Raw genomic sequence first — 27903 nt, forward strand, 5'->3', positions numbered from 1 at the left:
CTGCTGTAGCCAATGACAGGTTGACTTGGCCTTGTGTGTGGATCGTTGTTATGTTGGAACATCCAAGTACGTCCCATACGCAGTTGCCGGGCTGATGAGTGCAAATTTGCCTCCAGTATTCGCTGATAACGTGCTGCATTCATCTTTCCTTCTTACCAAGTTTCCTGTGCCTCTGTGCCTTTTGTAGCTCACACATCCCCACATCATCAGAGATCCACCTCCGTGCTTTACAGTAGGAATGGTGTTCCTTTCATCATAGGCCTTGTTGATACCTCTCCAAATGTAATGTTTATGATTGTGGCCAAAAAGTTTGATTTTGGTCTCATCACTCCAAATTCCCTTGTTCCAGAAGTTTGAAGGCTTTTCTTTGGGCTGTTTGGGGGCTTGTCTCTGGGCTGTGTGGGGCTTGTCTCTGTGCTGTTTGGAGGCTTGTCTCTGGGCTGTATGGCATATTGTAGGCAAGATACTTTGTGGTATTTGCGCAGTAATTGCTTTCTTCTTGCAACTCAACCATTCAGCCCATTTTTCTTCCAGTGCCTCCTTATTGTGCATCTTGATGCAGCCACATCGCTAGTTTTCAGTGACTCCTGGATTTCAGCTGGTGTTATTTGTGGGCTTTTCTTTGCACCCCGAATAATTTTCCTGGCAGTTGTGGCTGATATTTTTGTTGGTCTACCTGATCGTGATGTGGTTTTTACAGAGCCCCTGATTTTCCATTTGTTAATCACAGTTTGAACACTGCTGTCTGGCATTATCAATTACTTGGATATCGTTTTGTATCCCTTTCCTGTTTTATACAGTTCAACTATCTTTTCCCATTGATCCGTTGACAATTCTTTTGCTTTCCCCATGACTCACAATCCAGAAACGTCAGTGACCGGATGAAAAATGTAAGAGTCTGTCTGGATCCCAGAAACTCACTCAGCTTCTCTGCACACACTGATTACAAGCAAACAGATCACAAGTGAGGATGTCACCTTTATTAGCCATTTACACCCATTTGTGTCAACCTCTGTGCATGTTATCAAGCCAAAATCACCAGGGTGTGTGAACTTTTGATCAGGGTCATTTGGATGTTTTTGGTAGTATGATTAATAAAGAGAGAACACAGTAGTGACAATAAAAGGCGTCACCCAACCACTAATCATGAGTGGAAAAAAAGATTGTGTTATTCGTATTCTCTGAAAAAAGGCCAAGAAAGCAAAAAATCTACCGGGGTGTGTAAACGTTTGAGCACAATTGTATGTGATCCTAAAAGAGCGGTGACTATGGGGATGTTTACGGCAGAAAACGGAGCCTCAGACGTAGCTGTATAGTGAGCGGAGTGCTCGGTGTATAACAACGCTGGGACCAGAGAAGGAGAGGTCTGTGCAGCTTCTATTAGCTTTTTGGGTACAGACCAGGGGCGAGCAACGTGACTGTTGACATTACTTTATCCTGTGTGTGGCAGTAATCAGTATGTAAACACCTAGAGTGAAAAGATTTCCTTGACAAATATTGCTTTTGTAGTTCCCATGCTTTTAGACTCATTCCTCCTGACCTTTCTTGAGGTTTTCAGCGGCCTATTATCGGCAGGATTACAATGACTTATCAGCTGTCTATAGAGGCGTTATAACACAGGATCCACCGTTCATAGTAAGCGATATCACAGCAGACCCTTCTCACCATTTCACAATAACCTTTTGCACACGCTCATTCGATGCGTCACAGAATGCTCATTGCTGCTAATGTGTGGGTACATTTCCTGAAACGAGAAGCTAGTCTAAAAAATGCCCCAGTGGCCAGTGTGAGAAGTGCAAGATTTCAGTTTTTTTTATTTTCTATAGAGTTTGGGATATGAAAAAAAGGCTTCATGGGATGTACTAACCCTAACTAACATACATACAATTTGTCAGCAGTGGTAACATGGTATCAGAAGATAAAGCCAAGTCGGCCCTAAAGCCTGAAGTGGTTGATGCAACAGCTCCTAAAAATGTGAAGGAAAGTGATGTCCAGATCCCAAACTACTCAGGTGTGTTAGGTTAGAGGTTCATAGGGAAATAAGTACTGTCGTAATCATTGCTATAAGAATTTGTACACATGGCGTTGGTGCATACTGGTCTATAAGGGGAATCTGTCACATCCAGAAATGTGATTTACATGCAGATCTAGTGAACAGGGAGTAGCTAGCCTACTAGACCAGTGGCTGCAGGGAGAAAATTAAGTTGTATCCTCTCTGTAGCTGCTCGCTTCCAGTCATAGAGGCAGAGCAGGCGGCTGTGACTGTCATGGTCACTATTAAAACCTATAACTCATCTCCCCCAAAAAAAGGTTTTAATATAGGTTTATAGTAACATTTAAAAAATGAAATAATTGTCTAAAAATTCTGCTTATTGGAAAGAGGTTATATTCGCTTATTCTCTTTTGTGTCTCGCACACACTAGCGCAGGGGTTGGGAACCTTTTTGGCTGAGAGAGCCATGAACGCCACTTATTTTATAATGTATTTCTGTGAGAGCTGTACTCACCGGGGGGAGCGGCGGTGGTGGGGCGGCTCAGACGGTCCCTGGAGGCAGGGTAGACGATACTGCGGGCACGGAGGAGGGGGGGTCGCCAGTCAAGAGGGTCAGTGTGCGGAGGATTGTCGATACTGCGGGCTTGTAGGGTGTTGCAGTGGCAAGCCTGCAGTAGATGGACCGCGGGCTGCTTTGAATCTTCCGCAGTTGACAAGATCGACTTCAAGAAAATGGCTGCGGCGTATGCACAGATTGATGCAATGGACTTCAAGAAAATGGCTGCGGCGTGTGCGCAGAATGACGCAATGGACTTCAAGAAAATAGCCGCGGCGTGTGCGCAGAATGACGCAATGGACTTCAAGAAGATAGCCGCGGCGTGTGCGCAGAATGACGCAATGGACTTCAAGAAGATAGCCGCGGCGTGTGCGCAGAATGACTCAATGGACTTCAAGAAAATAGCCGCGGAGTCCTATCTGCGCATGCACCGCTTCCGTGGCCTTTTTCTTGAAGTCCATCTCATCAACTGCGGGAGATTCAAAGCAGCACACAGTCCGTCTATTGCAGGCTCGTCGCCGCGACAACCTACGAGTCCGCAGTATCGCTGACCCTGCGCCAACACTGCCGCCCTGGTAAGCCATATGCGGTTTGTAAGACGCACCCTCATTTCCCCCCCCATGTAAAATGTGTCTTACAAACTGGAAAATACTGTATTTTTTTTGCTAAAGAGTTGTCTGCGAGCCATCAAAAGAGCCACATCTGGCTCGCGAGCCATAGAGTCCCGACCCCTGTCCCAGCAGCTTAAAGGGTGATAAAAATAAAAGAAATACTGTTATCTATGTTGCTTATTGCCCACCATGCCTATAAATGATTTCCTCATTTTCACCCAGCAGCTCTGCTACCAGTAGTGAGCGAGCGTGCCACTAGTCTGTACGAAGTGTCCACCAAACACCACCACCTCGTGGCCTCCAAACACCACCACCTCGTGGCCTCCTGGTTTCTCGCCATTGAGCAGGCTCTGTAGCTATCTTGCCTCTGTTGCTTTTCTCATACCAAAAATGTTAATAGTAAATGTTGTGCCTATCAGACCTGATATAATCACAGACCACTCTAGACGAGTTCCTGTGGAGGGTCCGCTCTCCAGAAGACCCAGTAGTAGACCCATAAATGCAAGTGCATTACGAGTAGGGGCAATAATGGAGCGTAGAAGTCTAAAAGCGGACAACCCTTTTAATTGATTTCCTTTTATTTTTCATGTTTTAACAAGTTTTCAATTATTTTTTTATTGCAGGTGATGAAGACATAAATTATATTCTGATAGACCAGTTTCAACCAATGTTTGGACCAGCGGTGAGTAAATTATATTGTCGTAAACATTAATTTTTAAATCATTTGTCTTTATAATAAAATCTAGGTTATTCAGAAGGACAAAAGCCATGAATTGAATTATCTAGTGAGCTGATGATATATATGATATATGATCATATATTCTCGTAGTACGATCCGACCATTTATTTCAAAGAATAAAAACCAATATGAAGTTACTTCCCGAACTTCTACTATGATGTCTCCCATTCACACACACGCTATCTAGTTCACTTTCCACCTTTCATCCAGTCACAGAAGACGTTCCCCGGCTCCTCGCTTCCTCTAGCCGGACCACCAGTCGCCCTATTCCCACTCGCCTCCTCCTCTCACCGGCCATCACTACGCACCTGACTTCTCTGTTTCTTCCGATATATTTCCCTCAGTTTTTAAACACGCCATTATATCCTATCCCTCGACTAGACCTGCTCTCCTAATTACAGACCTGTCTCTAACATCTCTTCTTCGCTAACCTCCTGGAACACTTGGTCCACCACCGTCTAATCCACCATCGTTCTGATAATTCTCTTCTGGACCCTTTACAATCCGGTATCTTTAGATGCTACAGAAACTGCCCGGATCAGAGACTTGAACGATTTCCTAACAGCTTTAGTAAATCTAATGGTCATTACCCCCTTCTGATTCTCCTGGATCTCTTTGCAGCATTTGACACCATGGATGAACAACTCCTCCTCACAATCCTCCGCATTATTGTCCTTAAGCTAGAGTCACACATGTGTCATAGACTTTCCATTGGATCCGAGGTCAGAAGTCTCATAGGCATATATATGGTTCTAAGTTTAGGTCAGGAGACCCCTGACTGATCCATGTATTGTGGTCCGTGCTTGGACAGTGAGACATTTGATATGTGAATCTAACCTTCAGGATACCACTTTTGATGGACATCAAGAAAATGGCCGTGGAGGGTCAGTGGACAGAAGATCGGCAATATTGCAGATTCAGGGGTGTCACAGCGGCGGGTTCCATGGATCTGCTGGCTGGCTGTGGGCTCCATTGAATCGCTGGCAGTTGACACAAGGACTTCAAGAAAATGGCCACGGAACCGGCGCGTGCGCAGATTGATGTGATGACTTCAAAAAATGTTTAAGTCTAAGCTGCGCACACACCACCTCCGCAACCATTTTCTTGAAGTCCATCGTGTCAACCGCCGGTGATTCAGTGGAGCCTGAAGTCAGCTCAATGCACCCGCCGCGGAGACACCAAGTCCTGTAATTCTCCTGAGCCCCTCCACTGTAGTGACACCCCTGCAACCCGCCCACAGATCAATGGCGCCTGCGGCAACACCCCCGAGCCCCTCCTGTGACCCTCCCTCCTATGATCCTCCCTCCTGTGACCCTCCCTCCTATGACCCTGCTCCAGCACCGCCGCCCAGGTAAGCCATATCTGTTTTGTAAGACGCACCCTCATTTTACCCCCATTTTTGTGGGGGGGAATGCGTCATACAATCTGGAAAATACGGTACATAAATATAAAGAAATATCAGTGGCACTCATCATCCTTAAAATAATTCTTTATGGTGTCCACATTAAAAATCTGTGTGCAGCAGGAGAGCAGGAACGCAGAGTGTACATACTACAGCCATTTTGTGTGACTTGCACGCATCTACAGGTCTGTCGTGGATGATGATCAAACCTTATCACCTACATTGAAGAGGAGACCTTCCCAAGGTTTCCTACATCAGCTTGCTGCTTTTGTCAAAGTTGAGCCGCCCCAATATTCTTCCGAAACTCCCTCCAGACATTTCCAGGTTTCTGTATGGCAGCCTCTACTCCATGATATCCGGATTTCATCCTAAAGACCTCACTAAAATCTGGATGATAACCCATAATTGCAAAAAATAAAAAAGCGAGGGTCTAGTGGACTGATTGACCCGACTGTTAAAGGCGAACTCAGCAAGAGGTGAATAGGAGGACTAGTCCTCCTCTTGAGCCGCAGCGAAACACCTTAAAATTTGTTCCAACAATGATTGGTCCTTTGCTACACTGATTTCTGAAGCCTCCACAATGAATGGTTTCTGTAGATCGAGTTGGATTAATACTCGAGCAATCATAAAACACTTTCAATTTATTAAAGGCCCCAACAGCATTTGGCGGCCAAACCTTAAGCTCTGCCTCGTTACGTGTGATATCAATAAGGAGTTTAACGATATGAGAAAAAGCCCTAATAAATTTTCTGTAGTAATTGGTGAATCCTAGGAACTGCTGCAATGCTTTAAAGTCATGAGGTTGAACCATTATGGTCTGCACCTTCTCAGGATCCATCCTAAACCCTTCAGCCGATACAATGAACCCCAAGAACGGTATTTCTTGTACAGAAAAAGGACATTTATCCAATTTAGCAAAGCATTTTCTATACGTTTTTATAAAACAAAACAGGTGAAATCAGGTGAAAAGTCAAGAGTCTCCTATGTTGTGGCAGAGCATTCCAGAGTATAGGGGAGGCGCGGGAGAAATCTTGGATGTGGTGATGGGAAGAGATGAGAGGGGAGTAAAGAAGGAGATTTGTGAGGATCGAAGATTACATGTGGGTAGGTAAGTACTGGGAGACTAGGCAACAGATGTTTGGAGGAGACAGGTTGTGGATGACTTTGTAGGTCATGGTTAGTGTTTTGAACTGGAGTCGTTGGGCAATGGGAAGCCAGTGAAGGGATTGGCAGAGAGGAGAGTTTCGGGAGTAGTTGGGGGGAGAAGTGGATTAATCAGGCAGCATAGATTGTAGGGGTGCAAGACTGTTGAAAGGGAGGCCGCAGAGCAGGAGGTTGCAAAAATCCAGGTGGGAGATAAGGGTTTTTGCAGCTTCTTGGGAAAGGAATGTATGAATCCGGGAAATATTTTCGAGTTGGAGGGGAAGAGGGCATGGATGTGTGGCTTGAAAGAGAGAGCAGAGTCTAGGATTATACCAGGCAACAAGCATGCGAGACTGGGGAAAGTGAGCAGCCATTAACTTTGATGGATATGTCAGGTGGGGGGGTTGAGTGAAGAGGAGGAAAGATAATGAATTCTGTTTTGTCCATGTTCAGTTTTAGGAATCAAGCAAAGAGAAAAGGATAAAATAGCTGACAGACATTGTGGGATTTTGATTAGTAGGGAGGTGATATCAGGTCCAGAGAGGTAGATCTGCGTATCATTAGCATAGAGATGATACTGAAAGCCATGGTACTCTATGAACTGTCCCAGGCCGAAGGTGTAGATAGAGAACAGCAGGGGTCCAAGAACTGAACCTTGGGGGACACCGACAGATAGGGGGCGAGATGAGGAAGTGGTCTGAGAGTGGGAGACGCTAAATGTCTGGACCGTGATGTATGAAGAGATCCAAGATAGCGCCAAGTCTGTGATAGCCAGAGATGAGAGAATCTGTAGTAGGTGGCATTGGTCTACTGTGTCGAAGGCAGACGACAGGTCCAGGAGGAGGAGGATAGAGTAATGTAGAAGGCAGAGGACAGGACCAGGAGGAGAAGAGAGTAGTGTCGCTTAAAAGAGATCCTAATTAAAAGGAGGCCTGAAAATCCTCAGTGGCATGTAAGGCCCATATATTGATATGGAATATACGGTAATTCCTCATCGTCAATATTCTTAGTTTCAGCTTTTCTTCACGAATTTGAAAGGAAGGTACCAGAGAGTGCAATGTAGATAGATACCTCGAGGACAAAGACATTCCTAAGTGCTGATCTCAGGGTCTTCTCAGGCTGATAAGACCCCTCAGTCCATTGTTTAGACAGAGGCCTCAGCAACACATGGGGGATGTCCGAAAGATTCAAGTCCTCCTTATGTTAGAAGAGGAATATATGAGTGCTAAAATGAAACTGAAGCATGGAAAGACGTCTCTCACCAGTCTGTGGCCTTCCCCAGATAGGCAGACCCCGGATAGTACAGGCTCGTTGTTATTGTCTGGGTAGCTATTGATATTTCTTCCTATCTTGTAGGGTTTTTGTTGTTTTTTTTATATATTTTCTTGCCTGAATTCTAAGTTATCTTTTAGTAAATTGTATGATTTCATTTATCCATCGTCAGTGAATCCATTTAGTCTCTCATCTTCAAATGTATTCTAATGCCACACACTAAAGGGTGCTTTACACGCTGCGACATTGCTAGCGATAGCCCCCGCCCCCGTCGTTCGTGCGACATTTGGTGATCGCTGCCGTAGTGAACATTATCGCTATGGCAGCGTCACACGCACATACCTTGTCAGCGACGTCACTGTGACTGCCGAACAATCCCTCCTTCAAGGGGGAGGTGCGTTCAGCGTCATAGCGACGTCACTGCGGCGTCACTAAGCGGTCGCCCAATAGCAGAGGAGGGGCGGAGATGAGCGACCAGAACATGCCGCCCACCTCCTTCCTTCCTCATTGCCGGTGGACGCAGGTAAGGAGATGTTCCTCGCTCCTGCGGTGTCACACATAGCGATTTGTGGTGCCTCAGGAACGACGAACAACCTCGCTACTGACCAGACAACGATTTTTGGTAAATGAACGACGTATCACAGACCAACGATTTTTAACTCTTTTGCGATCGTTTAAGGTTGCACATAGGTGTCACATGCTGCGATGTCGCGAACGACGCCGGATGTGCGTCACTAACACCGTGACCCCAACGATATATCGTTAGCGATGTCGCAGCGTGTAAAGCACCCTTTAGTGTTTCTAAAAACTGAGAAATAAATAATGCTGTATTTTCCTGGTTTACAGTGGGTACGGAAAGTATTCACACCCCTTTACATTTTTCACTCTTTGTTTCATTGCAGCCATTTGGTATTTTTTTCTCATTAACCCTAGAACGCGCAACCATAGAAATCTACAATAGAAAACTAGTAACCTAGCAGGCCTGCGAGGCCCCAGGTATGCAATCTAGGGTTAATGTGCACTCTGCCCCCATCCCCCATCTTGACAGACAAAAAAACAAATGTAGAAAGTTTTGCAAATTTATTAAACAAGAAAAACTGAAATATCACATGGTCATAAGTATTCAGCCCCTTTGCTCAGTACTGAGTAGAGGCACCCTCCATTTTGAGCTAGTACAGCCATGAGTCTTCTTGGGATCCTGGATTTGGGGATCCTCGGCCATTCTTCCTTGCAGATACTCTCCAGTTCCCTCAGGTTGGATGGTGAACGCCATTTTCATGTCTCTCCAGAGATGCTCAATTGGGTTTAGGTCAGGGCTCTGGCTGAGCTGGTCAAGAATGGTCACAGAGTTGTTCTGAAGCCACTCCTTTGTTATTTTAGCGGTGTGCTTAGGGTCATTGTCTTGTTGGAAGGTGAACCTTCGGCCAAGTTTGAGATCCAGAGCTTCTGGAAGAGGTTTTCTTCCAGGATATCTCTGTACTTGGCCACATTAATCTTTCCTTCAATTGCAGCCAGTCGTCCTGTCCCTGCCCCATAGCATGATGTTGCTACCACCATGCCTCACTGTGGGGATTGTATTGGGCAGGTGATGAGCAGTGTCTGGTTTTCTCCACACATACTGTTTAGAATTATCCCCAAAAAGCTCTATCTTCATCTCATCAGACCAGAGAATCTTATTTCTCATAGTCTGGAATCCTTCATGTGGTTTTTGCAAATTCTATGCGGCTTTTATATGTCTTGCACTGAGGAGAGGCTTCTGTTGGTCCACTCTGCCATAAAGGCCCGACTAGTGGAGGCTGCAGTGATAGGTGACTTTGTGGAACTTTCTCCCATCTCCGTACTGCATCTCTGGAGCTCGGCCACAGTGATCTTGGGGTTCTTCTTTACTTCTCTCACCAAGGCTCTTCTCCCACGATTGCTCAGTTTAGGTGGATGGCCATATCTAGGAAGAGTTCTGGTCCTAAACTTCTTTCATTTAAGGATTATGGAGGCCACTGTGCTCTTAGGAATCTTGAGTACTGCAGAAATTCTTTTGTAACCTTGGCCAGATCTGTGCCTTGCCACAATTCTGTCTCTGAGCTCCTTGGGCAGTTCCTTTGACCTCATGATTCTCATTTGGTGTGACATGCAGTGTGAGCTGTGAGGTCTTATATAGACAGGTGTGCGCCTTTCCAAATCACGTCCTATCAGTGTAATTACACACAGCTGGACTCCAATGAAGGAGTAGAGCCATCTCAAGGAGGATCACAAGGAAATGGACAGCATGTGACTTACATATGAGCGTCTGAGCAAAGGGGCTGAATACTTATGACCATGTGTTATACTGAGCAAAGGGGCTGAATACTTATGACCATGTGTTATACTGAGCAAAGGGGCTGAATACTTATGACCATGTGTTATACTGAGCAAAGGGGCTGAATACTTATGACCATGTGATATTTCAGGGTTTTTTTTGTTTAATAAATTTGCAAAAATGTCTACATTTTAGTTTTTTTTCTGACAAGACGGGGGATGGGGGCAGAGTGCACATTAATGAGAAAAAAAAATGAACTTCATAGAATTTACCAAATGGCTGCAATGAAACAAAGTGAAAAACTTAAAGGGGTGTGAATACTTTCCATACTCACTGTAACTCAAGCTGCTTAACAAAAAAAAAATGCTATCCTGTTTTTAACAATACTTTGTAGGGTGCACTTTTAATATAAGGTGATTTTCAGGGGGTTGCTAATTTTATAGGCCCCTCAAAGCTAATTGAGAACTGAATTGGTCCCCAAAAAATTGGGTGTCTGAAAATATCTTGAAAATATGAATAATGCTTGTTAGATTTGTGTAAGTCCGATATAGGTTGTATCATTGAGGGGTTAGAAATGAGTTTCTCGCCTTGTGATTACATTGGAAAGTGTTTGTATTGGAATAAAGTGACTAAAAATCCATCTGTTTTCACCAGATCATGCATCTCCAGAATCAGAAAGTGCTGGGTCTAGCTGCTGTTGCTCTCAATGTGTCGTGCCATGGAAAGCTGTGCCTGCTGCAGGTAAGGGTCCGCGTCACGTCTGCGCTTTGGCTCGGGGCTTCCACAAGTCTGGGGATCGCTTTGATTACAGTACTTCACCCGTCCTCAGGTCTCCTGCTTGGCAGCAGCTGTCTGGCACTGAACACTTTGCTGACCACTGAGCAGCTTTATGTCTCCAGTGTTTTCCCTTTTTGTAAGCAAATATCTTCTTTAGGCCCCCTTCACACATCCGTGTCTCCGGTATGTGTGACGTCCGTTTTCACACGTACCGGAGACACTGACACACGTAGACCCATTAAAATCAATAGGTCTGCGCACACGTGCGTGTTTTCCCATGGACCATGTGTCAGCGTTGAGCATGTGTGTGTCCGTGTGCTCCACATGTAGATATGTCTGTTTTTCTTCGGCAGCACGGCTGTCACATGGACCGCATGGATGTGATCCGTGTGACATCAGTGTGTCACGCACTAGAGAAAACCACGCTTCTGTGAAATAAAATGAATTTCTGTACTCGCCTTCTGCAGCCCTGCTGTCTCTGCCGCTGCTGTAACTTGCTTCCGACCCCGCTCATTATGCTCATGAATATTCTCTGCACTGAGGACCGGAAGCAGCAGCAGCGGGGAGTCAGCCAGACCGCAGAACTCAGAGCAGAAGACATCAGCAGCACAGTCCGCAGCACCAGAGACAGGGGAGCAGAAAGATCCTGTTCTCTGCGTATTATCATGGATAGCACACGGAGAACACTCATGTGCCAAAATTACAGCACACAAAGGGCCATGCGCACCTTTTACACATCCGTGCAAAATGTGTGTGGTTTTTCATGGAAGTGTGAAAGAGGTCTTAGAGAGTAAAAGGATTAGAGCTTCAGTCCCACCCTCTGGGCAGAAAACCTAAAAATCAATATGGACTCTTCAACAAGTCTTGCCACATGACGTGGGCAAACCAAAACACTCCATTTGCAGACAGATGTTTCCAGATGTTTACCTCCATCAGTGCAAAGCAGGCAGTCTGATCTGGCTAGATGAGAGGCCTCTGACAGGTGCTCTGAGGGGATTTGTTTCTCCTCGAGGAGGTCTTTTAATACTTCAGGGAGGAAGGAGACTGGAAGGTTAGTGCCCCCTATTGGATACAGAAATCCTAAAAGTCACTGTTGACCTGTTAACAAGCCTTGCCACATGGCATGTCATCGTGAAATGTATTTGCCAAGTGGAAAACCTTCCTATTTTCTACCCTAGCCTCCAAATTCTCCAAATATACAGTCATATGAAAAAGTTTGTGCACCTCTATTAACGTGAACCTTTTTTCTTTATAACAATTTGGGTTTTTGCTATTTCAGTGTCATATATCTAATAACTGATGGACTGAGGAATATTTCTGGATTGAAATGAGGTTTATTGTACTAACAGAAAATGTGCAATCTGCATTTAAACAAAATTTGACCGGTGCAAAAGTATGGGCACCTCAACATAAAAGTGACATTAATATTTTGTAGATCCTCCTTTTGCAGAAATCACAGCCTCTAGTCGCCTCCTGTAGCTTTTAATGAGTTCCTGGATCCTGGATGAAGGTAGATTTGACCATTCCTGTTTACAAAACAATTCCAGTTCAGTTAAGTTTGATGGTCGCCGAGCATGGACAGCCGCTTCACATCATCCCACAGATGTTCAATGATATTCAGGTCTGGGGACTGGGATGGCCATTCCAGAACATTGTAATGTTCCTCTGCATGAATGCCTGAGTAGATTTGGAGCGATGTTTTGGATCATTGTGTTGCTGAAATATCCATCCCCTGCGTAACTTCAACTTCATCACTGATTCTTGCACATTATTGTCAAGAATCTGCTGATACTGAGTTGAATCCATGCGACCCTCAACTTTAACAAGATTCCCGGTGCCGGCATTGGCCACACAGCCCCAAAGCATGATGGAACCTCCACCAAATTTTTTTTTTTTTAAACTCGTTTTATTGAAGGTTAAGTAAATCATTACAATCAAAGACAATTCAGCAATTTGTACAGTAAAAATATGTGTAAATTGGTTAATAGCTAGATTAATAATGCATCAACAATCAGGTCAACATCTATTGCTTTCAGTATGGCATTAGTACAGTAGATATTTCAAAGGTGTCAGCTCGCGAGCCATATCCAACCTGGGGCAAAAAGCCCATATTGACAAGGAATGTACAACCCAGGTGTCAGGGACCACGTCACATTACTGATACGGAGTCTCATGGATTACATATTTCTCCTCTCCCATCACTGGAGCAATATCGAGTATTACTGCGATAGTAATGACTGTAGGTTATCGGTCAGGGAACTGGGTGATCCTCCGGTCAAGGGTGAACCCAACCATCTACCCCACCTCCACCAAATTCTACTGTGGGTAGCAAGTGCTTTTCTTGGAATGCCGTGTTTTTTGCCTCCATGCATAACGCATTTTTGTATGACCAAACAACTCAATCTTTGTTTCATCAGTCCACAGGACCTTCTTCCAGAATGTAACTGGCTTGTCCAAATGTGCTTTTGCATACCTCAGGCGACTGTTTGTGGCGTGCTTGCAGAAACGGCTTCTTTCGCATCACTCTCCCATACAGCTTCTCCTTGTGCAACGTGCGCTGTATTGTTGACCGATGCACATTGACACCATCTGCAGCAAGATGATGCTGCAGGTCTTTGGAGGTGGTCTGTGGATTGTCCTTGACTGTTCTCACCATTCTTCTTCTCTGCCTTTGTAATATTTTTCTTGGCCTGGCACTTCTGGGCTTAACAAGAACTGTACCTGTGTTCTTCCATTTCCTTACTATGTTCCTCACAGTGGAAACTGACAGTTTAAATCTCTGAGACAACTTTTTGTACCTTCCCCTGAACAACTATGTGGAATAATCTTTGTTTTCAGATCATTTGAGAGTTGTTTTGAGGAGCCCATGATGCCACTCTTCATAGGAGATTCAAATAGGAGAACAACCTGCAAGTGGCCACCTTAAATACCTTTTCTCCTGATTGGATACACCTGCCTATGAAGTTCAAAGCTCAATAAGGTTACAAAACCAATTTAGTGCTTTAGTAAGTCAGTAAAAAGTAGTTAGGAGTGTTCAAAACAAGAAATTGATAAGGGTGCCCATACTTTTGCACCGGTCAAATTTTGTTTAAATGCGGATTGCACATTTTCTGTTATTACAATAAACCTCATTTCAATCCAGAAATATTACTCAGTCCATCAGTTATTAGATATATGAAACTGAAATAGCAAAAACCCAAATTGTTATAAAGAAAAAAGGTTAACATTAATAGGGGTGCCCAAACTTTTTCATATGACTGCATGTATTATAAAATACAGACCTCTTCTCTGATACTTTACATAGTTCATCAATATCTGCTTAATCCCTACACCCCAGGCGATTTTCCGTTTTTTTGGGGGTCTTTTTGCTCCCCTCTTCCGAGAGCCGTAACTTTTTTTTTTTTTATTTTTCCCTCGGCAAAAAAATTCCAAATGCGGAAAAATTGCAAAAAAAATGCGATCGCACAATTTTTTTTAGATAGTTTATTCACCATTCGTAAAACTGATGTATCAGTGTGATGCTTCAGGTCTGTACGAGTTCATAAATACCAAACATATATAGGTATACTTTTATCTAAGGGGTTAAAAAAAAATCACTATTTTGTACAAAAGAAGTGGCGCAATTTTTGTGTCATTTTCCAAAACCCGTAGCGTTCTCATTTTTCAGGATCTATGGCTTAGTGGCGGTTTATTTTTTGTGTCTCGAGCTGACATTTTTAATGATACAATTTTTGCACAGACGCTATGTTTTTATCGCCTGTTATTGCATTTTGCGCAAACATTTGTGACAACCAAAAAGAGTAATTTTGACATTTGTAATTTTTTTGCCTCTACACCGTTTACCGATCAGATTAATTGATTTTTATATTTTGATAGATCAGGCATGTATGTGTGTGTATATGTATGTATATATAATATTATATTTTTTTTATATATATATATATATATATATTGTGACAATGTGGGCCCCAAGTGTATGTGGGCCACACATCAGGTAGCGGGATTAAAGCACGCCAGAGTAATTGGTCTCTTTAACAGACCATCTGGTTTATTAACAGGTCCATAAACCATATCAGGTCACATAACATAAAGATGCCGTTCGTTGGCTTTCTCCTCAAAGACCAACACATAATATAAAGTCCACACACTTTTGGACTGCCACCCATGTGTCACTGACCCTTGTCAGTATCCAGACCCCAGGTCCAATCCCAGTTACCTTCCTCTTAAGGTGGCTAGTGTCCTTTCCAGGTTCCCCCTGGCTCCAGCCACATGGCTTTACACATGGACCTAAAAGCCCCTTCCTTCAGAAGAAGGTCTCCGGAGGAGTGCAAAACACCCTGCTTCTGCTCTCTCCATCTCCAGCACACACACTGGAAGTCTAGAGCCAGTCTCTCCCTAGACTGCCCTCGACACTCTTCCCCTAGGTTCAGAGACAGGATTGCTTTAACCCCTGGAGCCACACCCACAGGTGGTAAGGAGTGTGTAATCAGCATCACACACCCTTCCATGGCTCTGCATGTAATGCAATCCTGTGGAACCACAGGTCCCAGCCAGCTTCACATTGCAGAGCACCCACGCTTCTGCAAAACATACCGGCCCTTTGTAATACAGCCGGTTGATACCTCACAATATATATATATAAATATTTTTTTTTACCCCTTACTTTTCAATGGGACAAATGGAGGGGGTGACTTGAACTTTTAGGGTTTTTTTATTTAATTTTTTAAAACTTTTTTTATTATGGTGTTTTTTTTTGTTTTGTTTTTTTTTGTTATTTTACTAGTCCACCTAGGGAGCTATAAGGATCAGCAGTCTGATCTCTTCTGCATATCTGGAGATCACAGCTCAGATCAGCAGAAAAGCTGCTCTCCTATGACAGACGGCGCTCTGCCGGGAGTAAGAGAATGTGACTCATGGTAGCTACAGGAGTCACAGGCACATCGTTGGAATCAGGCAACCATCTGCTCCACGTGATCACGTCACGTGACTTCCAATGGCGGTGGGTGAGTGCGCGCTTACCGTGTTGAGCATGTACATCAGGCTGTCACATTTTGACAGCAGTATGTAAGGGGTTAACAGGCGCAGGTGGATCGCAGATCCTCTTGTGCCTTGGAGGCACACTTGTCAGCTGTTCAAATCAGCTGACATGTGCGGAGATTGCCACAGGCTCACTGCAGCAGCCGGCAGGGATTATCCTGACACGACCCATGATATTCCCTGTGCGTTATGTGTTGTGAAGAGGTTAAAATAATATCTCAAAAAAGAGGACCATTACTAAGTGCATGATGAACCTCATGGAGTCATAGGAGACCAAAGTTAAAAAAAAAAAATAACTTTCTCAAACATACTTTGTAATTGGGACAGTTAACCCCTTCCATTGTTGACCATTTTTTTAGGTTTTCCAACTATATTTTTTTTTAACACATTTGTTCCAGCAGCCATAATTTTATTCCCATCTGCATAGCTTTTTTTATTATTTCCTGAATGGCATACGTTGCAGTTATGAATTGCTTGTTTGTTTCTTGCTTTGGGGAGATGTAGTTTTGATTTTTACAGTGTTAGGTTATATATGACTTTTTGTCTTTTTTTCTACATTTTTTAAAGTTGCAGTTTAATGAGGAGGTCACATAAGCAAAACAGATTTGTTTCAGTTGACATGTTCTGTTTATGCACCTCTCCCTGTTGAACCCTTTAGATACCTCAGCCACAAATGACAATGGCATCTAAGGGGTTTAATGTTGTCCATTTGAGACAGAGTGGACTTATCTCCTGTGCCCACTCATAAGACTGCTTGTTCCGGATTATTGGTGTAATGCAAGTCACTAGTTACGTATAGTACAGACGGAAGAGTAGTCGGGCAAGCCAGGGTCTGGTAATAGGAGGATACGTATGGACATAAAGAATACACAGAAACATAGTCAGTTCACTATTCGAGGGTCAGAATTCCAGGAGGTCACGTAATAGATTCAGGGAGAAAACTGAGGCGTGGTCAGGTAATGGTCCGAGGTCAAAAGCCAGGAGGTCACAACAGGAACAGGGAGCGGGCAGAGAGGAGTCAAACAACGGTCCAGGGTCAGGAAGCAAAGATCAGAACACAAGCACAAACACAGGCCAACAGCACAACTACAGAACCAGAATGTATGACTGGTGAGGTTCTGGGAGAGCATGCTCAGTAAAGAAGCAGAGAAATTACTCAGGTGTTTCATCTTCCTGGTAATCTGCACCTCCCAGAACCAGCATGGAATCTAGCGCTGTCTATCAACCTGCCGGCTCAGTGCTGAAACAAACAGAGCAGAGCATCTCCTAGAGTGCAAGATGCTCTGCACAGAGGAATCGTGACAATCGGCCCATGTAAGCCTGACACTGGCTGCCAACCTTCCAGAAATTTGGACATTCTGTAAAAATAATGTACTTTTTTTTTGCTCCATGCATAAAAAATTAAAGGCATCTGTGATTTTTTTTTTTTTTTTTTTTTTGAGGCTAAGGTGGGGTTTGCACACTACGACATCGCAGGTGCGATGTCGGTGGGGTCAAATCGAAAGTGATGCACATCCGGCGTCGCTGTTGATATCGTAGTGTGCAAATCCTTTTTGATACGATTAACGAGAGCAAAAGTGTTGTTATCGTATGATCGGTGCAGTGTCCGACATTTCCATAATGCCGATGCAGTGACGATGTAGTTCCTCGTTCCTGCGGCAGCACACGTCGCTGTGTATGAAGCCGCAGGAGCGACGAACATCTCCTACCTGTGTCCTGGCTGCAATGAGGAAGGACGGAGGTGGGCGGGATGTTTACGTACTGCTCATCTCCGCCCCTCCGCTTCTATTGGCCGCCTGCCGTGTGACGTCGCTGTGACGCTGCACGATCCGCCCCCTTAGGAAGGAGGCGGGTCGCCGGCCAGAGCGACGTCGCAGGACAGGTGAGTGCATGTGAAGCTGGCGTAGCGATAATGTTCACTACAGCAGCTATCACAAGATATCGCAGCTGCGACGGGGGCGGGTACTATCACGCTCGACATCGGAGCATCGGCTTGCGATGTCGCAGCGTGCAAAGTGCCCCTAAAGAAACTTGTGCAGATTTTTTTCTGTATGATTCTCATTGTTCTATAGTTTGTGGTGAATGCAGCGAATGTCCGGATATCAGTGCAGGTTTATGAGGAGGAGTCTGATGAATGCAGCGAATGTCCGGATATCAGTGCAGGTTTATGAGGAGGAGTCTGATGAATGCAGCGAATGTCCTGATATCGGTGCAGGTTTATGAGGAGGAGTCTGATGAATGCAGCGAATGTCCGGATATCAGTGCAGGTTTATGAGGAGGAGTCTGATGAATGCAGCGAATGTCCTGATATCAGTGCAGGTTTATGAGGAGGAGTCTGATGAATGCAGTGAATGTCCTGATATCGGTGCAGGTTTATGAGGAGGAGTCTGATGAATGCAACGAATGTCCTGATATCAGTGCAGGTTTATGAGGAGGAGTCTGATGAATGCAGCGAATGTCCTGATATCGGTGCAGGTTTATGAGGAGGAGTCTGATGAATGCAGTGAATGTCCTGATATCAGTGCAGGTTTATGAGGAGGAGTCTGATGAATGCAGCGAATGTCCGGATATCAGTGCAGGTTTATGAGGAGGAGTCTGATGAATGCAGCGAATGTCCGGATATCGGTGCAGGTTTATGAGGAGGAGTCTGATGAATGCAGCGAATGTCCGGATATCAGTGCAGGTTTATGAGGAGGAGTCTGATGAATGCAGCTAATGTCCGGATATCAGTGCAGGTTTATGAGGAGGAGTCTGATGAATGCAGCGAATGTCCGGATATCAGTGCAGGTTTATGAGGAGGAGTCTGATGAATGCAGTGAATGTCCGGATATCGGTGCAGGTATATGAGGAGGAGTCTGATGAATGCAGCGAATGTCCGGATATCAGTGCAGATTTATGAGGAGGAGTCTGATGAATGCAGTGAATGTCCTGATATCAGTGCAGGTTTATGAGGAGGAGTCTGATGAATGCAGTGAATGTTCTGATATCAGTGCAGGTTTATGAGGAGGAGTCTGATGAATGCAGCGAATGTCCTGATATCAGTGCAGGTTTATGAGGAGGAGTCTGATGAATGCAGCGAATGTCCTGATATCAGTGCAGGTTTATGAGGAGGAGTCTGATGAATGCAGCGAATGTCCTGATATCAGTGCAGGTTTATGAGGAGGAGTCTGATGAATGCAGCGAATGTCCTGATATCGGTGCAGGTTTATGAGGAGGAGTCTGATGAATGCAGCTAATGTCCGGATATCAGTGCAGGTTTATGAGGAGGAGTCTGATGAATGCAGCGAATGTCCGGATATCAGTGCAGGTTTATGAGGAGGAGTCTGATGAATGCAGTGAATGTCCGGATATCAGTGCAGGTTTATGAGGAGGAGTCTGATGAATGCAGCGAATGTCCTGATATCAGTGCAGGTTTATGAGGAGGAGTCTGATGAATGCAGAGAATGTCCTGATATCAGTGCAGGTTTATGAGGAGGAGTCTGATGAATGCAGCGAATGTCCTGATATCAGTGCAGGTTTATGAGGAGGAGTCTGATGAATGCAGCTAATGTCCGGATATCAGTGCAGGTTTATGAGGAGGAATCTGATGAATGCAGCGAATGGCCGGATATCAGTGCAGGTTTATGAGGAGGAGTCTGATGAATGCAGCGAATGTCCGGATATCAGTGCAGGTTTATGAGGAGGAGTCTGATGAATGCAGTGAATGTCCGGATATCAGTGCAGGTTTATGAGGAGGAGTCTGATGAATGCAGCGAATGTCCTGATATCAGTGCAGGTTTATGAGGAGGAGTCTGATGAATGCAGCGAATGTCCGGATATCAGTGCAGGTTTATGAGGAGGAGTCTGATGAATGCAGCGAATGTCCGGATATCGGTGCAGGTTTATGAGGAGGAGTCTGATGAATGCAGCGAATGTCCGGATATCGGTGCAGGTTTATGAGGAGGAGTCTGATGAATGCAGCGAATGTCCGGATATCAGTGCAGGTTTATGAGGAGGAGTCTGATGAATGCAGAGAATGTCCTGATATCAGTGCAGGTTTATGAGGAGGAGTCTGATGAATGCAGAGAATGTCCGGATATCAGTGCAGGTTTATGAGGAGAAGTCTGATGAATGCAGCTAATGTCCGGATATCAGTGCAGGTTTATGAGGAGGAGTCTGATGAATGCAGCGAATGTCCTGATATCAGTGCAGGTTTATGAGGAGGAGTCTGATGAATGCAGAGAATGTCCTGATATCAGTGCAGGTTTATGAGGAGGAGTCTGATGAATGCAGAGAATGTCCGGATATCAGTGCAGGTTTATGAGGAGGAGTCTGATGAATGCAGCGAATGTCCGGATATCAGTGCAGGTTTATGAGGAGGAGTCTGATGAATGCAGCGAATGTCCGGATATCAGTGCAGGTTTATCAGGAGGAGTCTGATGAATGCAGCAAATGTCCTGATATCAGTGCAGGTTTATGAGGAGGAGTCTGATGAATGCAGCTAATGTCCGGATATCAGTGCAGGTTTATGAGGAGGAGTCTGATGAATGCAGCGAATGTCCTTATATCAGTGCAGGTTTATGAGGAGGAGTCTGATGAATGCAGCGAATGTCCGGATATCAGTGCAGGTTTATGAGGAGGAGTCTGATGAATGCAGCGAATGTCCTGATATCAGTGCAGGTTTATGAGGAGGAGTCTGATGAATGCAGCGAATGTCCTGATATCAGTGCAGGTTTATGAGGAGGAGTCTGATGAATGCAGCGAATGTCCGGATATCAGTGCAGGTTTATGAGGAGGAATCTGATGAATGCAGCGAATGTCCGGATATCAGTGCAGGTTTATGAGGAGGAATCTGATGAATGCAGCGAATGTCCGGATATCAGTGCAGGTTTATGAGGAGGAGTCTGATGAATGCAGCGAATGTCCGGATATCAGTGCAGGTTTATGAGGAGGAGTCTGATGAATGCAGCGAATGTCCTGATATCAGTGCAGGTTTATGAGGAGGAGTCTGATGAATGCAGCGAATGTCCTGATATCGGTGCAGGTTTATGAGGAGGAGTCTGATGAATGCAGCGAATGTCCGGATATCAGTGCAGGTTTATGAGGAGGAATCTGATGAATGCAGTGAATGTCCGGATATCAGTGCAGGTTTATGAGGAGGAGTCTGATGAATGCAGCGAATGTCCTGATATCAGTGCAGGTTTATGAGGAGGAGTCTGATGAATGCAGCTAATGTCCGGATATCAGTGCAGGTTTATGAGGAGGAGTCTGATGAATGCAGCGAATGTCCTGATATCAGTGCAGGTTTATGAGGAGGAGTCTGATGAATGCAGCGAATGTCCGGATATCAGTGCAGGTTTATGAGGAGGAGTCTGATGAATGCAGTGAATGTCCTGATATCAGTGCAGGTTTATGAGGAGGAGTCTGATGAATGCAGCGAATGTCCGGATATCAGTGCAGGTTTATGAGGAGGAGTCTGATGAATGCAGCGAATGTCCTGATATCGGTGCAGGTTTATGAGGAGGAGTCTGATGAATGCAGCGAATGTCCGGATATCGGTGCAGGTTTATGAGGAGGAGTCTGATGAATGCAGCGAATGTCCGGATATCGGTGCAGGTTTATGAGGAGGAGTCTGATGAATGCAGCGAATGTCCGGATATCAGTGCAGGTTTATGAGGAGGAGTCTGATGAATGCAGTGAATGTCCGGATATCAGTGCAGGTTTATGAGGAGGAGTCTGATGAATGCAGTGAATGTCCTCATATCAGTGCAGGTTTATGAGGAGGAGTCTGATGAATGCAGCGAATGTCCTCATATCAGTGCAGGTTTATGAGGAGGAATCTGATGAATGCAGCGAATGTCCTCATATCAGTGCAGGTTTATGAGGAGGAGTCTGATGAATGCAGCTAATGTCCGGATATCAGTGCAGGTTTATGAGGAGGAATCTGATGAATGCAGCGAATGTCCGGATATCAGTGCAGGTTTATGAGGAGGAGTCTGATGAATGCTGCGAATGTCCGGATATCAGTGCAGGTTTATGAGGAGGAGTCTGATGAATGCAGTGAATGTCCGGATATCAGTGCAGGTTTATGAGGAGGAGTCTGATGAATGCAGCGAATGTCCGGATATCAGTGCAGGTTTATGAGGAGGAGTCTGATGAATGCAGCGAATGTCCGGATATCAGTGCAGGTTTATGAGGAGGAGTCTGATGAATGCAGCGAATGTCCTGATATCAGTGCAGGTTTATGAGGAGGAGTCTGATGAATGCAGCGAATGTCCGGATATCAGTGCAGGTTTATGAGGAGGAGTCTGATGAATGCAGTGAATGTCCTCATATCAGTGCAGGTTTATGAGGAGGAATCTGATGAATGCAGCGAATGTCCTGATATCAGTGCAGGTTTATGAGGAGGAGTCTGATGAATGCAGCGAATGTCCTGATATCAGTGCAGGTTTATGAGGAGGAATCTGATGAATGCAGCGAATGTCCTGATATCAGTGCAGGTTTATGAGGAGGAATCTGATGAATGCAGCGAATGTCCGGATATCAGTGCAGGTTTATGAGGAGGAATCTGATGAATGCAGCGAATGTCCTGATATCAGTGCAGGTTTATGAGGAGGAGTCTGATGAATGCAGCGAATGTCCGGATATCAGTGCAGGTTTATGAGGAGGAGTCTGATGAATGCAGCTAATGTTCTGATATCAGTGCAGGTTTATGAGGAGGAATCTGATGAATGCAGCTAATGTCCTGATATCAGTGCAGGTTTATGAGGAGGAGTCTGATGAATGCAGCGAATGTCCTGATATCAGTGCAGGTTTATGAGGAGGAGTCTGATGAATGCAGCGAATGTCCTGATATCACTGCAGGTTTATGAGGAGGAGTCTGATGAATGCAGCGAATGTCCGGATATCGGTGCAGGTTTATGAGGAGGAGTCTGATGAATGCAGCGAATGTCCTGATATCAGTGCAGGTTTATGAGGAGGAGTCTGATGAATGCAGCGAATGTCCTGATATCAGTGCAGGTTTATGAGGAGGAGTCTGATGAATGCAGCGAATGTCCTGATATCAGTGCAGGTTTATGAGGAGGAGTCTGATGAATGCAGCGAATGTCCGGATATCAGTGCAGGTTTATGAGGAGGAGTCTGATGAATGCAGCGAATGTCCGGATATCAGTGCAGGTTTATGAGGAGGAGTCTGATGCATGCAGCGAATGTCCTGATATCAGTGCAGGTTTATGAGGAGGAATCTGATGAATGCAGCGAATGTCCGGATATCAGTGCAGGTTTATGAGGAGGAATCTGATGAATGTAGCGAATGTCCTGATATCAGTGCAGGTTTATGAGGAGGAGTCTGATGAATGCAGTGAATGTCCGGATATCAGTGCAGGTTTATGAGGAGGAGTCTGATGAATGCAGTGAATGTCCGGATATCAGTGCAGGTTTATGAGGAGGAGTCTGATGAATGCAGCGAATGTCCTGATATCAGTGCAGGTTTATGAGGAGGAGTCTGATGAATGCAGCGAATGTCCTGATATCAGTGCAGGTTTATGAGGAGGAATCTGATGAATGCAGTGAATGTCCGGATATCAGTGCAGGTTTATGAGGAGGAGTCTGATGAATGCAGCGAATGTCCTGATATCAGTGCAGGTTTATGAGGAGGAGTCTGATGAATGCAGCGAATGTCCGGATATCAGTGCAGGTTTATGAGGAGGAGTCTGATGAATGCAGCGAATGTCCGGATATCAGTGCAGGTTTATGAGGAGGAGTCTGATGAATGCAGCGAATGTCCTGATATCAGTGCAGGTTTATGAGGAGGAGTCTGATGAATGCAGCGAATGTCCTGATATCAGTGCAGGTTTATGAGGAGGAATCTGATGAATGTAGCGAATGTCCTGATATCAGTGCAGGTTTATGAGGAGGAGTCTGATGAATGCAGTGAATGTCCGGATATCAGTGCAGGTTTATGAGGAGGAGTCTGATGAATGCAGCGAATGTCCGGATATCAGTGCAGGTTTATGAGGAGGAGTCTGATGAATGCAGCGAATGTCCAGATATCAGTGCAGGTTTATGAGGAGGAGTCTGATGAATGCAGCGAATGTCCGGATATCAGTGCAGGTTTATGAGGAGGAGTCTGATGAATGCAGTGAATGTCCGGATATCAGTGCAGGTTTATGAGGAGGAGTCTGATGAATGCAGTGAATGTCCTGATATCAGTGCAGGTTTATGAGGAGGAGTCTGATGAATGCAGCGAATGTCCGGATATCAGTGCAGGTTTATGAGGAGGAATCTGATGAATGCAGCGAATGTCCTGATATCAGTGCAGGTTTATGAGGAGGAGTCTGATGAATGCAGCGAATGTCCTGATATCAGTGCAGGTTTATGAGGAGGAGTCTGATGAATGCAGCGAATGTCCTGATATCAGTGCAGGTTTATGAGGAGGAGTCTGATGAATGCAGCGAATGTCCTGATATCGGTGCAGGTTTATGAGGAGGAGTCTGATGAATGCAGCGAATGTCTTGATATCGGTGCAGGTTTATGAGGAGGAATCTGATGAATGCAGCGAATGTCCGGATATCAGTGCAGGTTTATGAGGAGGAGTCTGATGAATGCAGCGAATGTCCTGATATCAGTGCAGGATTATGAGGAGGAGTCTGATGAATGCAGCGAATGTCCTGATATCAGTGCAGGTTTATGAGGAGGAGTCTGATGAATGCAGCGAATGTCCTGATATCAGTGCAGGTTTATGAGGAGGAATCTGATGAATGCAGCGAATGTCCGGATATCAGTGCAGGTTTATGAGGAGGAGTCTGATGAATGCAGCGAATGTCCTGATATCGGTGCAGGTTTATGAGGAGGAGTCTGATGAATGCAGCGAATGTCCGGATATCAGTGCAGGTTTATGAGGAGGAGTCTGATGAATGCAGCGAATGTCCTGATATCGGTGCAGGTTTATGAGGAGGAGTCTGATGAATGCAGTGAATGTCCTGATATCGGTGCAGGTTTATGAGGAGGAGTCTGATGAATGCAGCGAATGTCCTGATATCAGTGCAGGTTTATGAGGAGGAGTCTGATGAATGCAGTGAATGTCCTGATATCAGTGCAGGTTTATGAGGAGGAGTCTGATGAATGCAGTGAATGTCCGGATATCAGTGCAGGTTTATGAGGAGGAGTCTGATGAATGCAGCGAATGTCCGGATATCAGTGCAGGTTTATGAGGAGGAGTCTGATGAATGCAGCGAATGTCCGGATATCAGTGCAGGTTTATGAGGAGGAATCTGATGAATGCAGCGAATGTCCTGATATCAGTGCAGGTTTATGAGGAGGAGTCTGATGAATGCAGCGAATGTCCGGATATCAGTGCAGGTTTATGAGGAGGAGTCTGATGAATGCAGCGAATGTCCTGATATCAGCGCAGGTTTATGAGGAGGAGTCTGATGAATGCAGCGAATGTCCGGATATCAGAGCAGGTTTATGAGGAGGAATCTGATGAATGCAGCGAATGTCCTGATATCAGTGCAGGTTTATGAGGAGGAGTCTGATGAATGCAGTGAATGTCCGGATATCAGTGCAGGTTTATGAGGAGGAGTCTGATGAATGCAGCGAATGTCCTGATATCAGTGCAGGTTTATGAGGAGGAGTCTGATGAATGCAGCGAATGTCCTGATATCAGTGCAGGTTTATGAGGAGGAGTCTGATGAATGCAGTGAATGTCCGGATATCAGTGCAGGTTTATGAGGAGGAGTCTGATGAATGCAGTGAATGTCCGGATATCAGTGCAGGTTTATGAGGAGGAGTCGGATGAATGCAGTGAATGTCCGGATATCAGTGCAGGTTTATGAGGAGGAGTCTGATGAATGCAGCGAATGTCCGGATATCAGTGCAGGTTTATGAGGAGGAGTCTGATGAATGCAGCGAATGTCCTGATATCGGTGCAGGTTTATGAGGAGGAGTCTGATGAATGCAGCGAATGTCCGGATATCGGTGCAGGTTTATGAGGAGGAGTCTGATGAATGCAGCAAATGTCCTGATATCGGTGCAGGTTTATGAGGAGGAGTCTGATGAATGCAGCGAATGTCCTGATATCAGTGCAGGTTTATGAGGAGGAGTCTGATGAATGCAGCGAATGTCCTGATATCGGTGCAGGTTTATGAGGAGGAGTCTGATGAATGCAGCGAATGTCCGGATATCAGTGCAGGTTTATGAGGAGGAGTCTGATGAATGCAGCGAATGTCCGGATATCAGTGCAGGTTTATGAGGAGGAGTCTGATGAATGCAGCGAATGTCCTGATATCGGTGCAGGTTTATGAGGAGGAGTCTGATGAATGCAGCGAATGTCCGGATATCAGTGCAGGTTTATGAGGAGGAGTCTGATGAATGCAGCGAATGTCCTGATATCGGTGCAGGTTTATGAGGAGGAGTCTGATGAATGCAACGAATGTCCTGATATCAGTGCAGGTTTATGAGGAGGAGTCTGATGAATGCAGCGAATGTCCTGATATCAGTGCAGGTTTATGAGGAGGAGTCTGATGAATGCAGCGAATGTCCTGATATCAGTGCAGGTTTATGAGGAGGAGTCTGATGAATGCAGCGAATGTCCTGATATCAGTGCAGGATTATGAGGAGGAGTCTGATGAATGCAGCGAATGTCCGGATATCAGTGCAGGTTTATGAGGAGGAGTCTGATGAATGCAGCGAATGTCCTGATATCGGTGCAGGTTTATGAGGAGGAGTCTGATGAATGCAGCGAATGTCCGGATATCAGTGCAGGTTTATGAGGAGGAATCTGATGAATGCAGCGAATGTCCGGATATCAGTGCAGGTTTATGAGGAGGAGTCTGATGAATGCAGTGAATGTCCTGATATCAGTGCAGGTTTATGAGGAGGAGTCTGATGAATGCAGCGAATGTCCGGATATCAGTGCAGGTTTATGAGGAGGAGTCTGATGAATGCAGCGAATGTCCTGATATCAGTGCAGGTTTATGAGGAGGAGTCTGATGAATGCAGCGAATGTCCTGGTATCGGTGCAGGTTTATGAGGAGGAGTCTGATGAATGCAGCGAATGTCCGGATATCAGTGCAGGTTTATGAGGAGGAGTCTGATGAATGCAGCGAATGTCCTGATATCAGTGCAGGTTTATGAGGAGGAGTCTGATGAATGCAGCGAATGTCCGGATATCAGTGCAGGTTTATGAGGAGGAGTCTGATGAATGTAGCGAATGTCCGGATATCAGTGCAGGTTTATGAGGAGGAGTCTGATGAATGCAGCGAATGTCCGGATATCAGTGCAGGTTTATGAGGAGGAGTCTGATGAATGCAGCGAATGTCCTGATATCAGTGCAGGTTTATGAGGAGGAGTCTGATGAATGCAGCGAATGTCCTGGTATCGGTGCAGGTTTATGAGGAGGAGTCTGATGAATGCAGCGAATGTCCGGATATCAGTGCAGGTTTATGAGGAGGAGTCTGATGAATGCAGCGAATGTCCGGATATCAGTGCAGGTTTATGAGGAGGAGTCTGATGAATGCAGCGAATGTCCTGATATCGGTGCAGGTTTATGAGGAGGAGTCTGATGAATGCAGCGAATGTCCTGATATTAGTGCAGGTTTATGAGGAGGAGTCTGATGAATGCAGCGAATGTCCTGATATCGGTGCAGGTTTATGAGGAGGAATCTGATGAATGCAGCGAATGGCCGGATATCAGTGCAGGTTTATGAGGAGGAGTCTGATGAATGCAGCGAATGTCCTGATATCAGTGCAGGTTTATGAGGAGGAGTCTGATGAATGCAGCGAATGTCCGGATATCAGTGCAGGTTTATGAGGAGGAGTCTGATGAATGCAGTGAATGTCCGGATATCAGTGCAGGTTTATTAGGAGGAATCTGATGAATGTAGCGAATGTCCGGATATCAGTGCAGGTTTATGAGGAGGAGTCTGATGAATGCAGCGAATGTCCGGATATCAGTGCAGGTTTATGAGGAGGAGTCTGATGAATGCAGCGAATGTCCGGATATCAGTGCAGGTTTATGAGGAGGAGTCTGATGAATGCAGCGAATGTCCTGATATCGGTGCAGGTTTATGAGGAGGAGTCTGATGAATGCAGCGAATGTCC

At 45.2% G+C, this 27903-nt stretch overlaps 1 protein-coding gene across 4 annotated transcripts in view; it reads left to right on the top strand.

Annotated features, from left to right (window-relative positions):
* Positions 1-27903, top strand: part of EXD1 (exonuclease 3'-5' domain containing 1) — a 107095-nt gene that overhangs the window by 29942 nt on the left and 49250 nt on the right. For 3 of the 4 annotated variants that reach the window (XM_075329470.1, XM_075329471.1, XM_075329472.1), the window contains exons 5-7: positions 1896-2011; positions 3783-3841; positions 10663-10749. In XM_075329470.1, coding sequence (XP_075185585.1) covers positions 1896-2011; positions 3783-3841; positions 10663-10749 — 262 coding nt within the window. The remainder of the gene's footprint in view (positions 1-1895; positions 2012-3782; positions 3842-10662; positions 10750-27903) is intronic. The other variant, XM_075329473.1, reaches the window with a different exon arrangement.

The sequence above is a fragment of the Anomaloglossus baeobatrachus genome, chromosome 12, assembly GCF_048569485.1.
Source record: "Anomaloglossus baeobatrachus isolate aAnoBae1 chromosome 12, aAnoBae1.hap1, whole genome shotgun sequence".
Taxonomy (NCBI): domain Eukaryota; kingdom Metazoa; phylum Chordata; class Amphibia; order Anura; family Aromobatidae; genus Anomaloglossus; species Anomaloglossus baeobatrachus.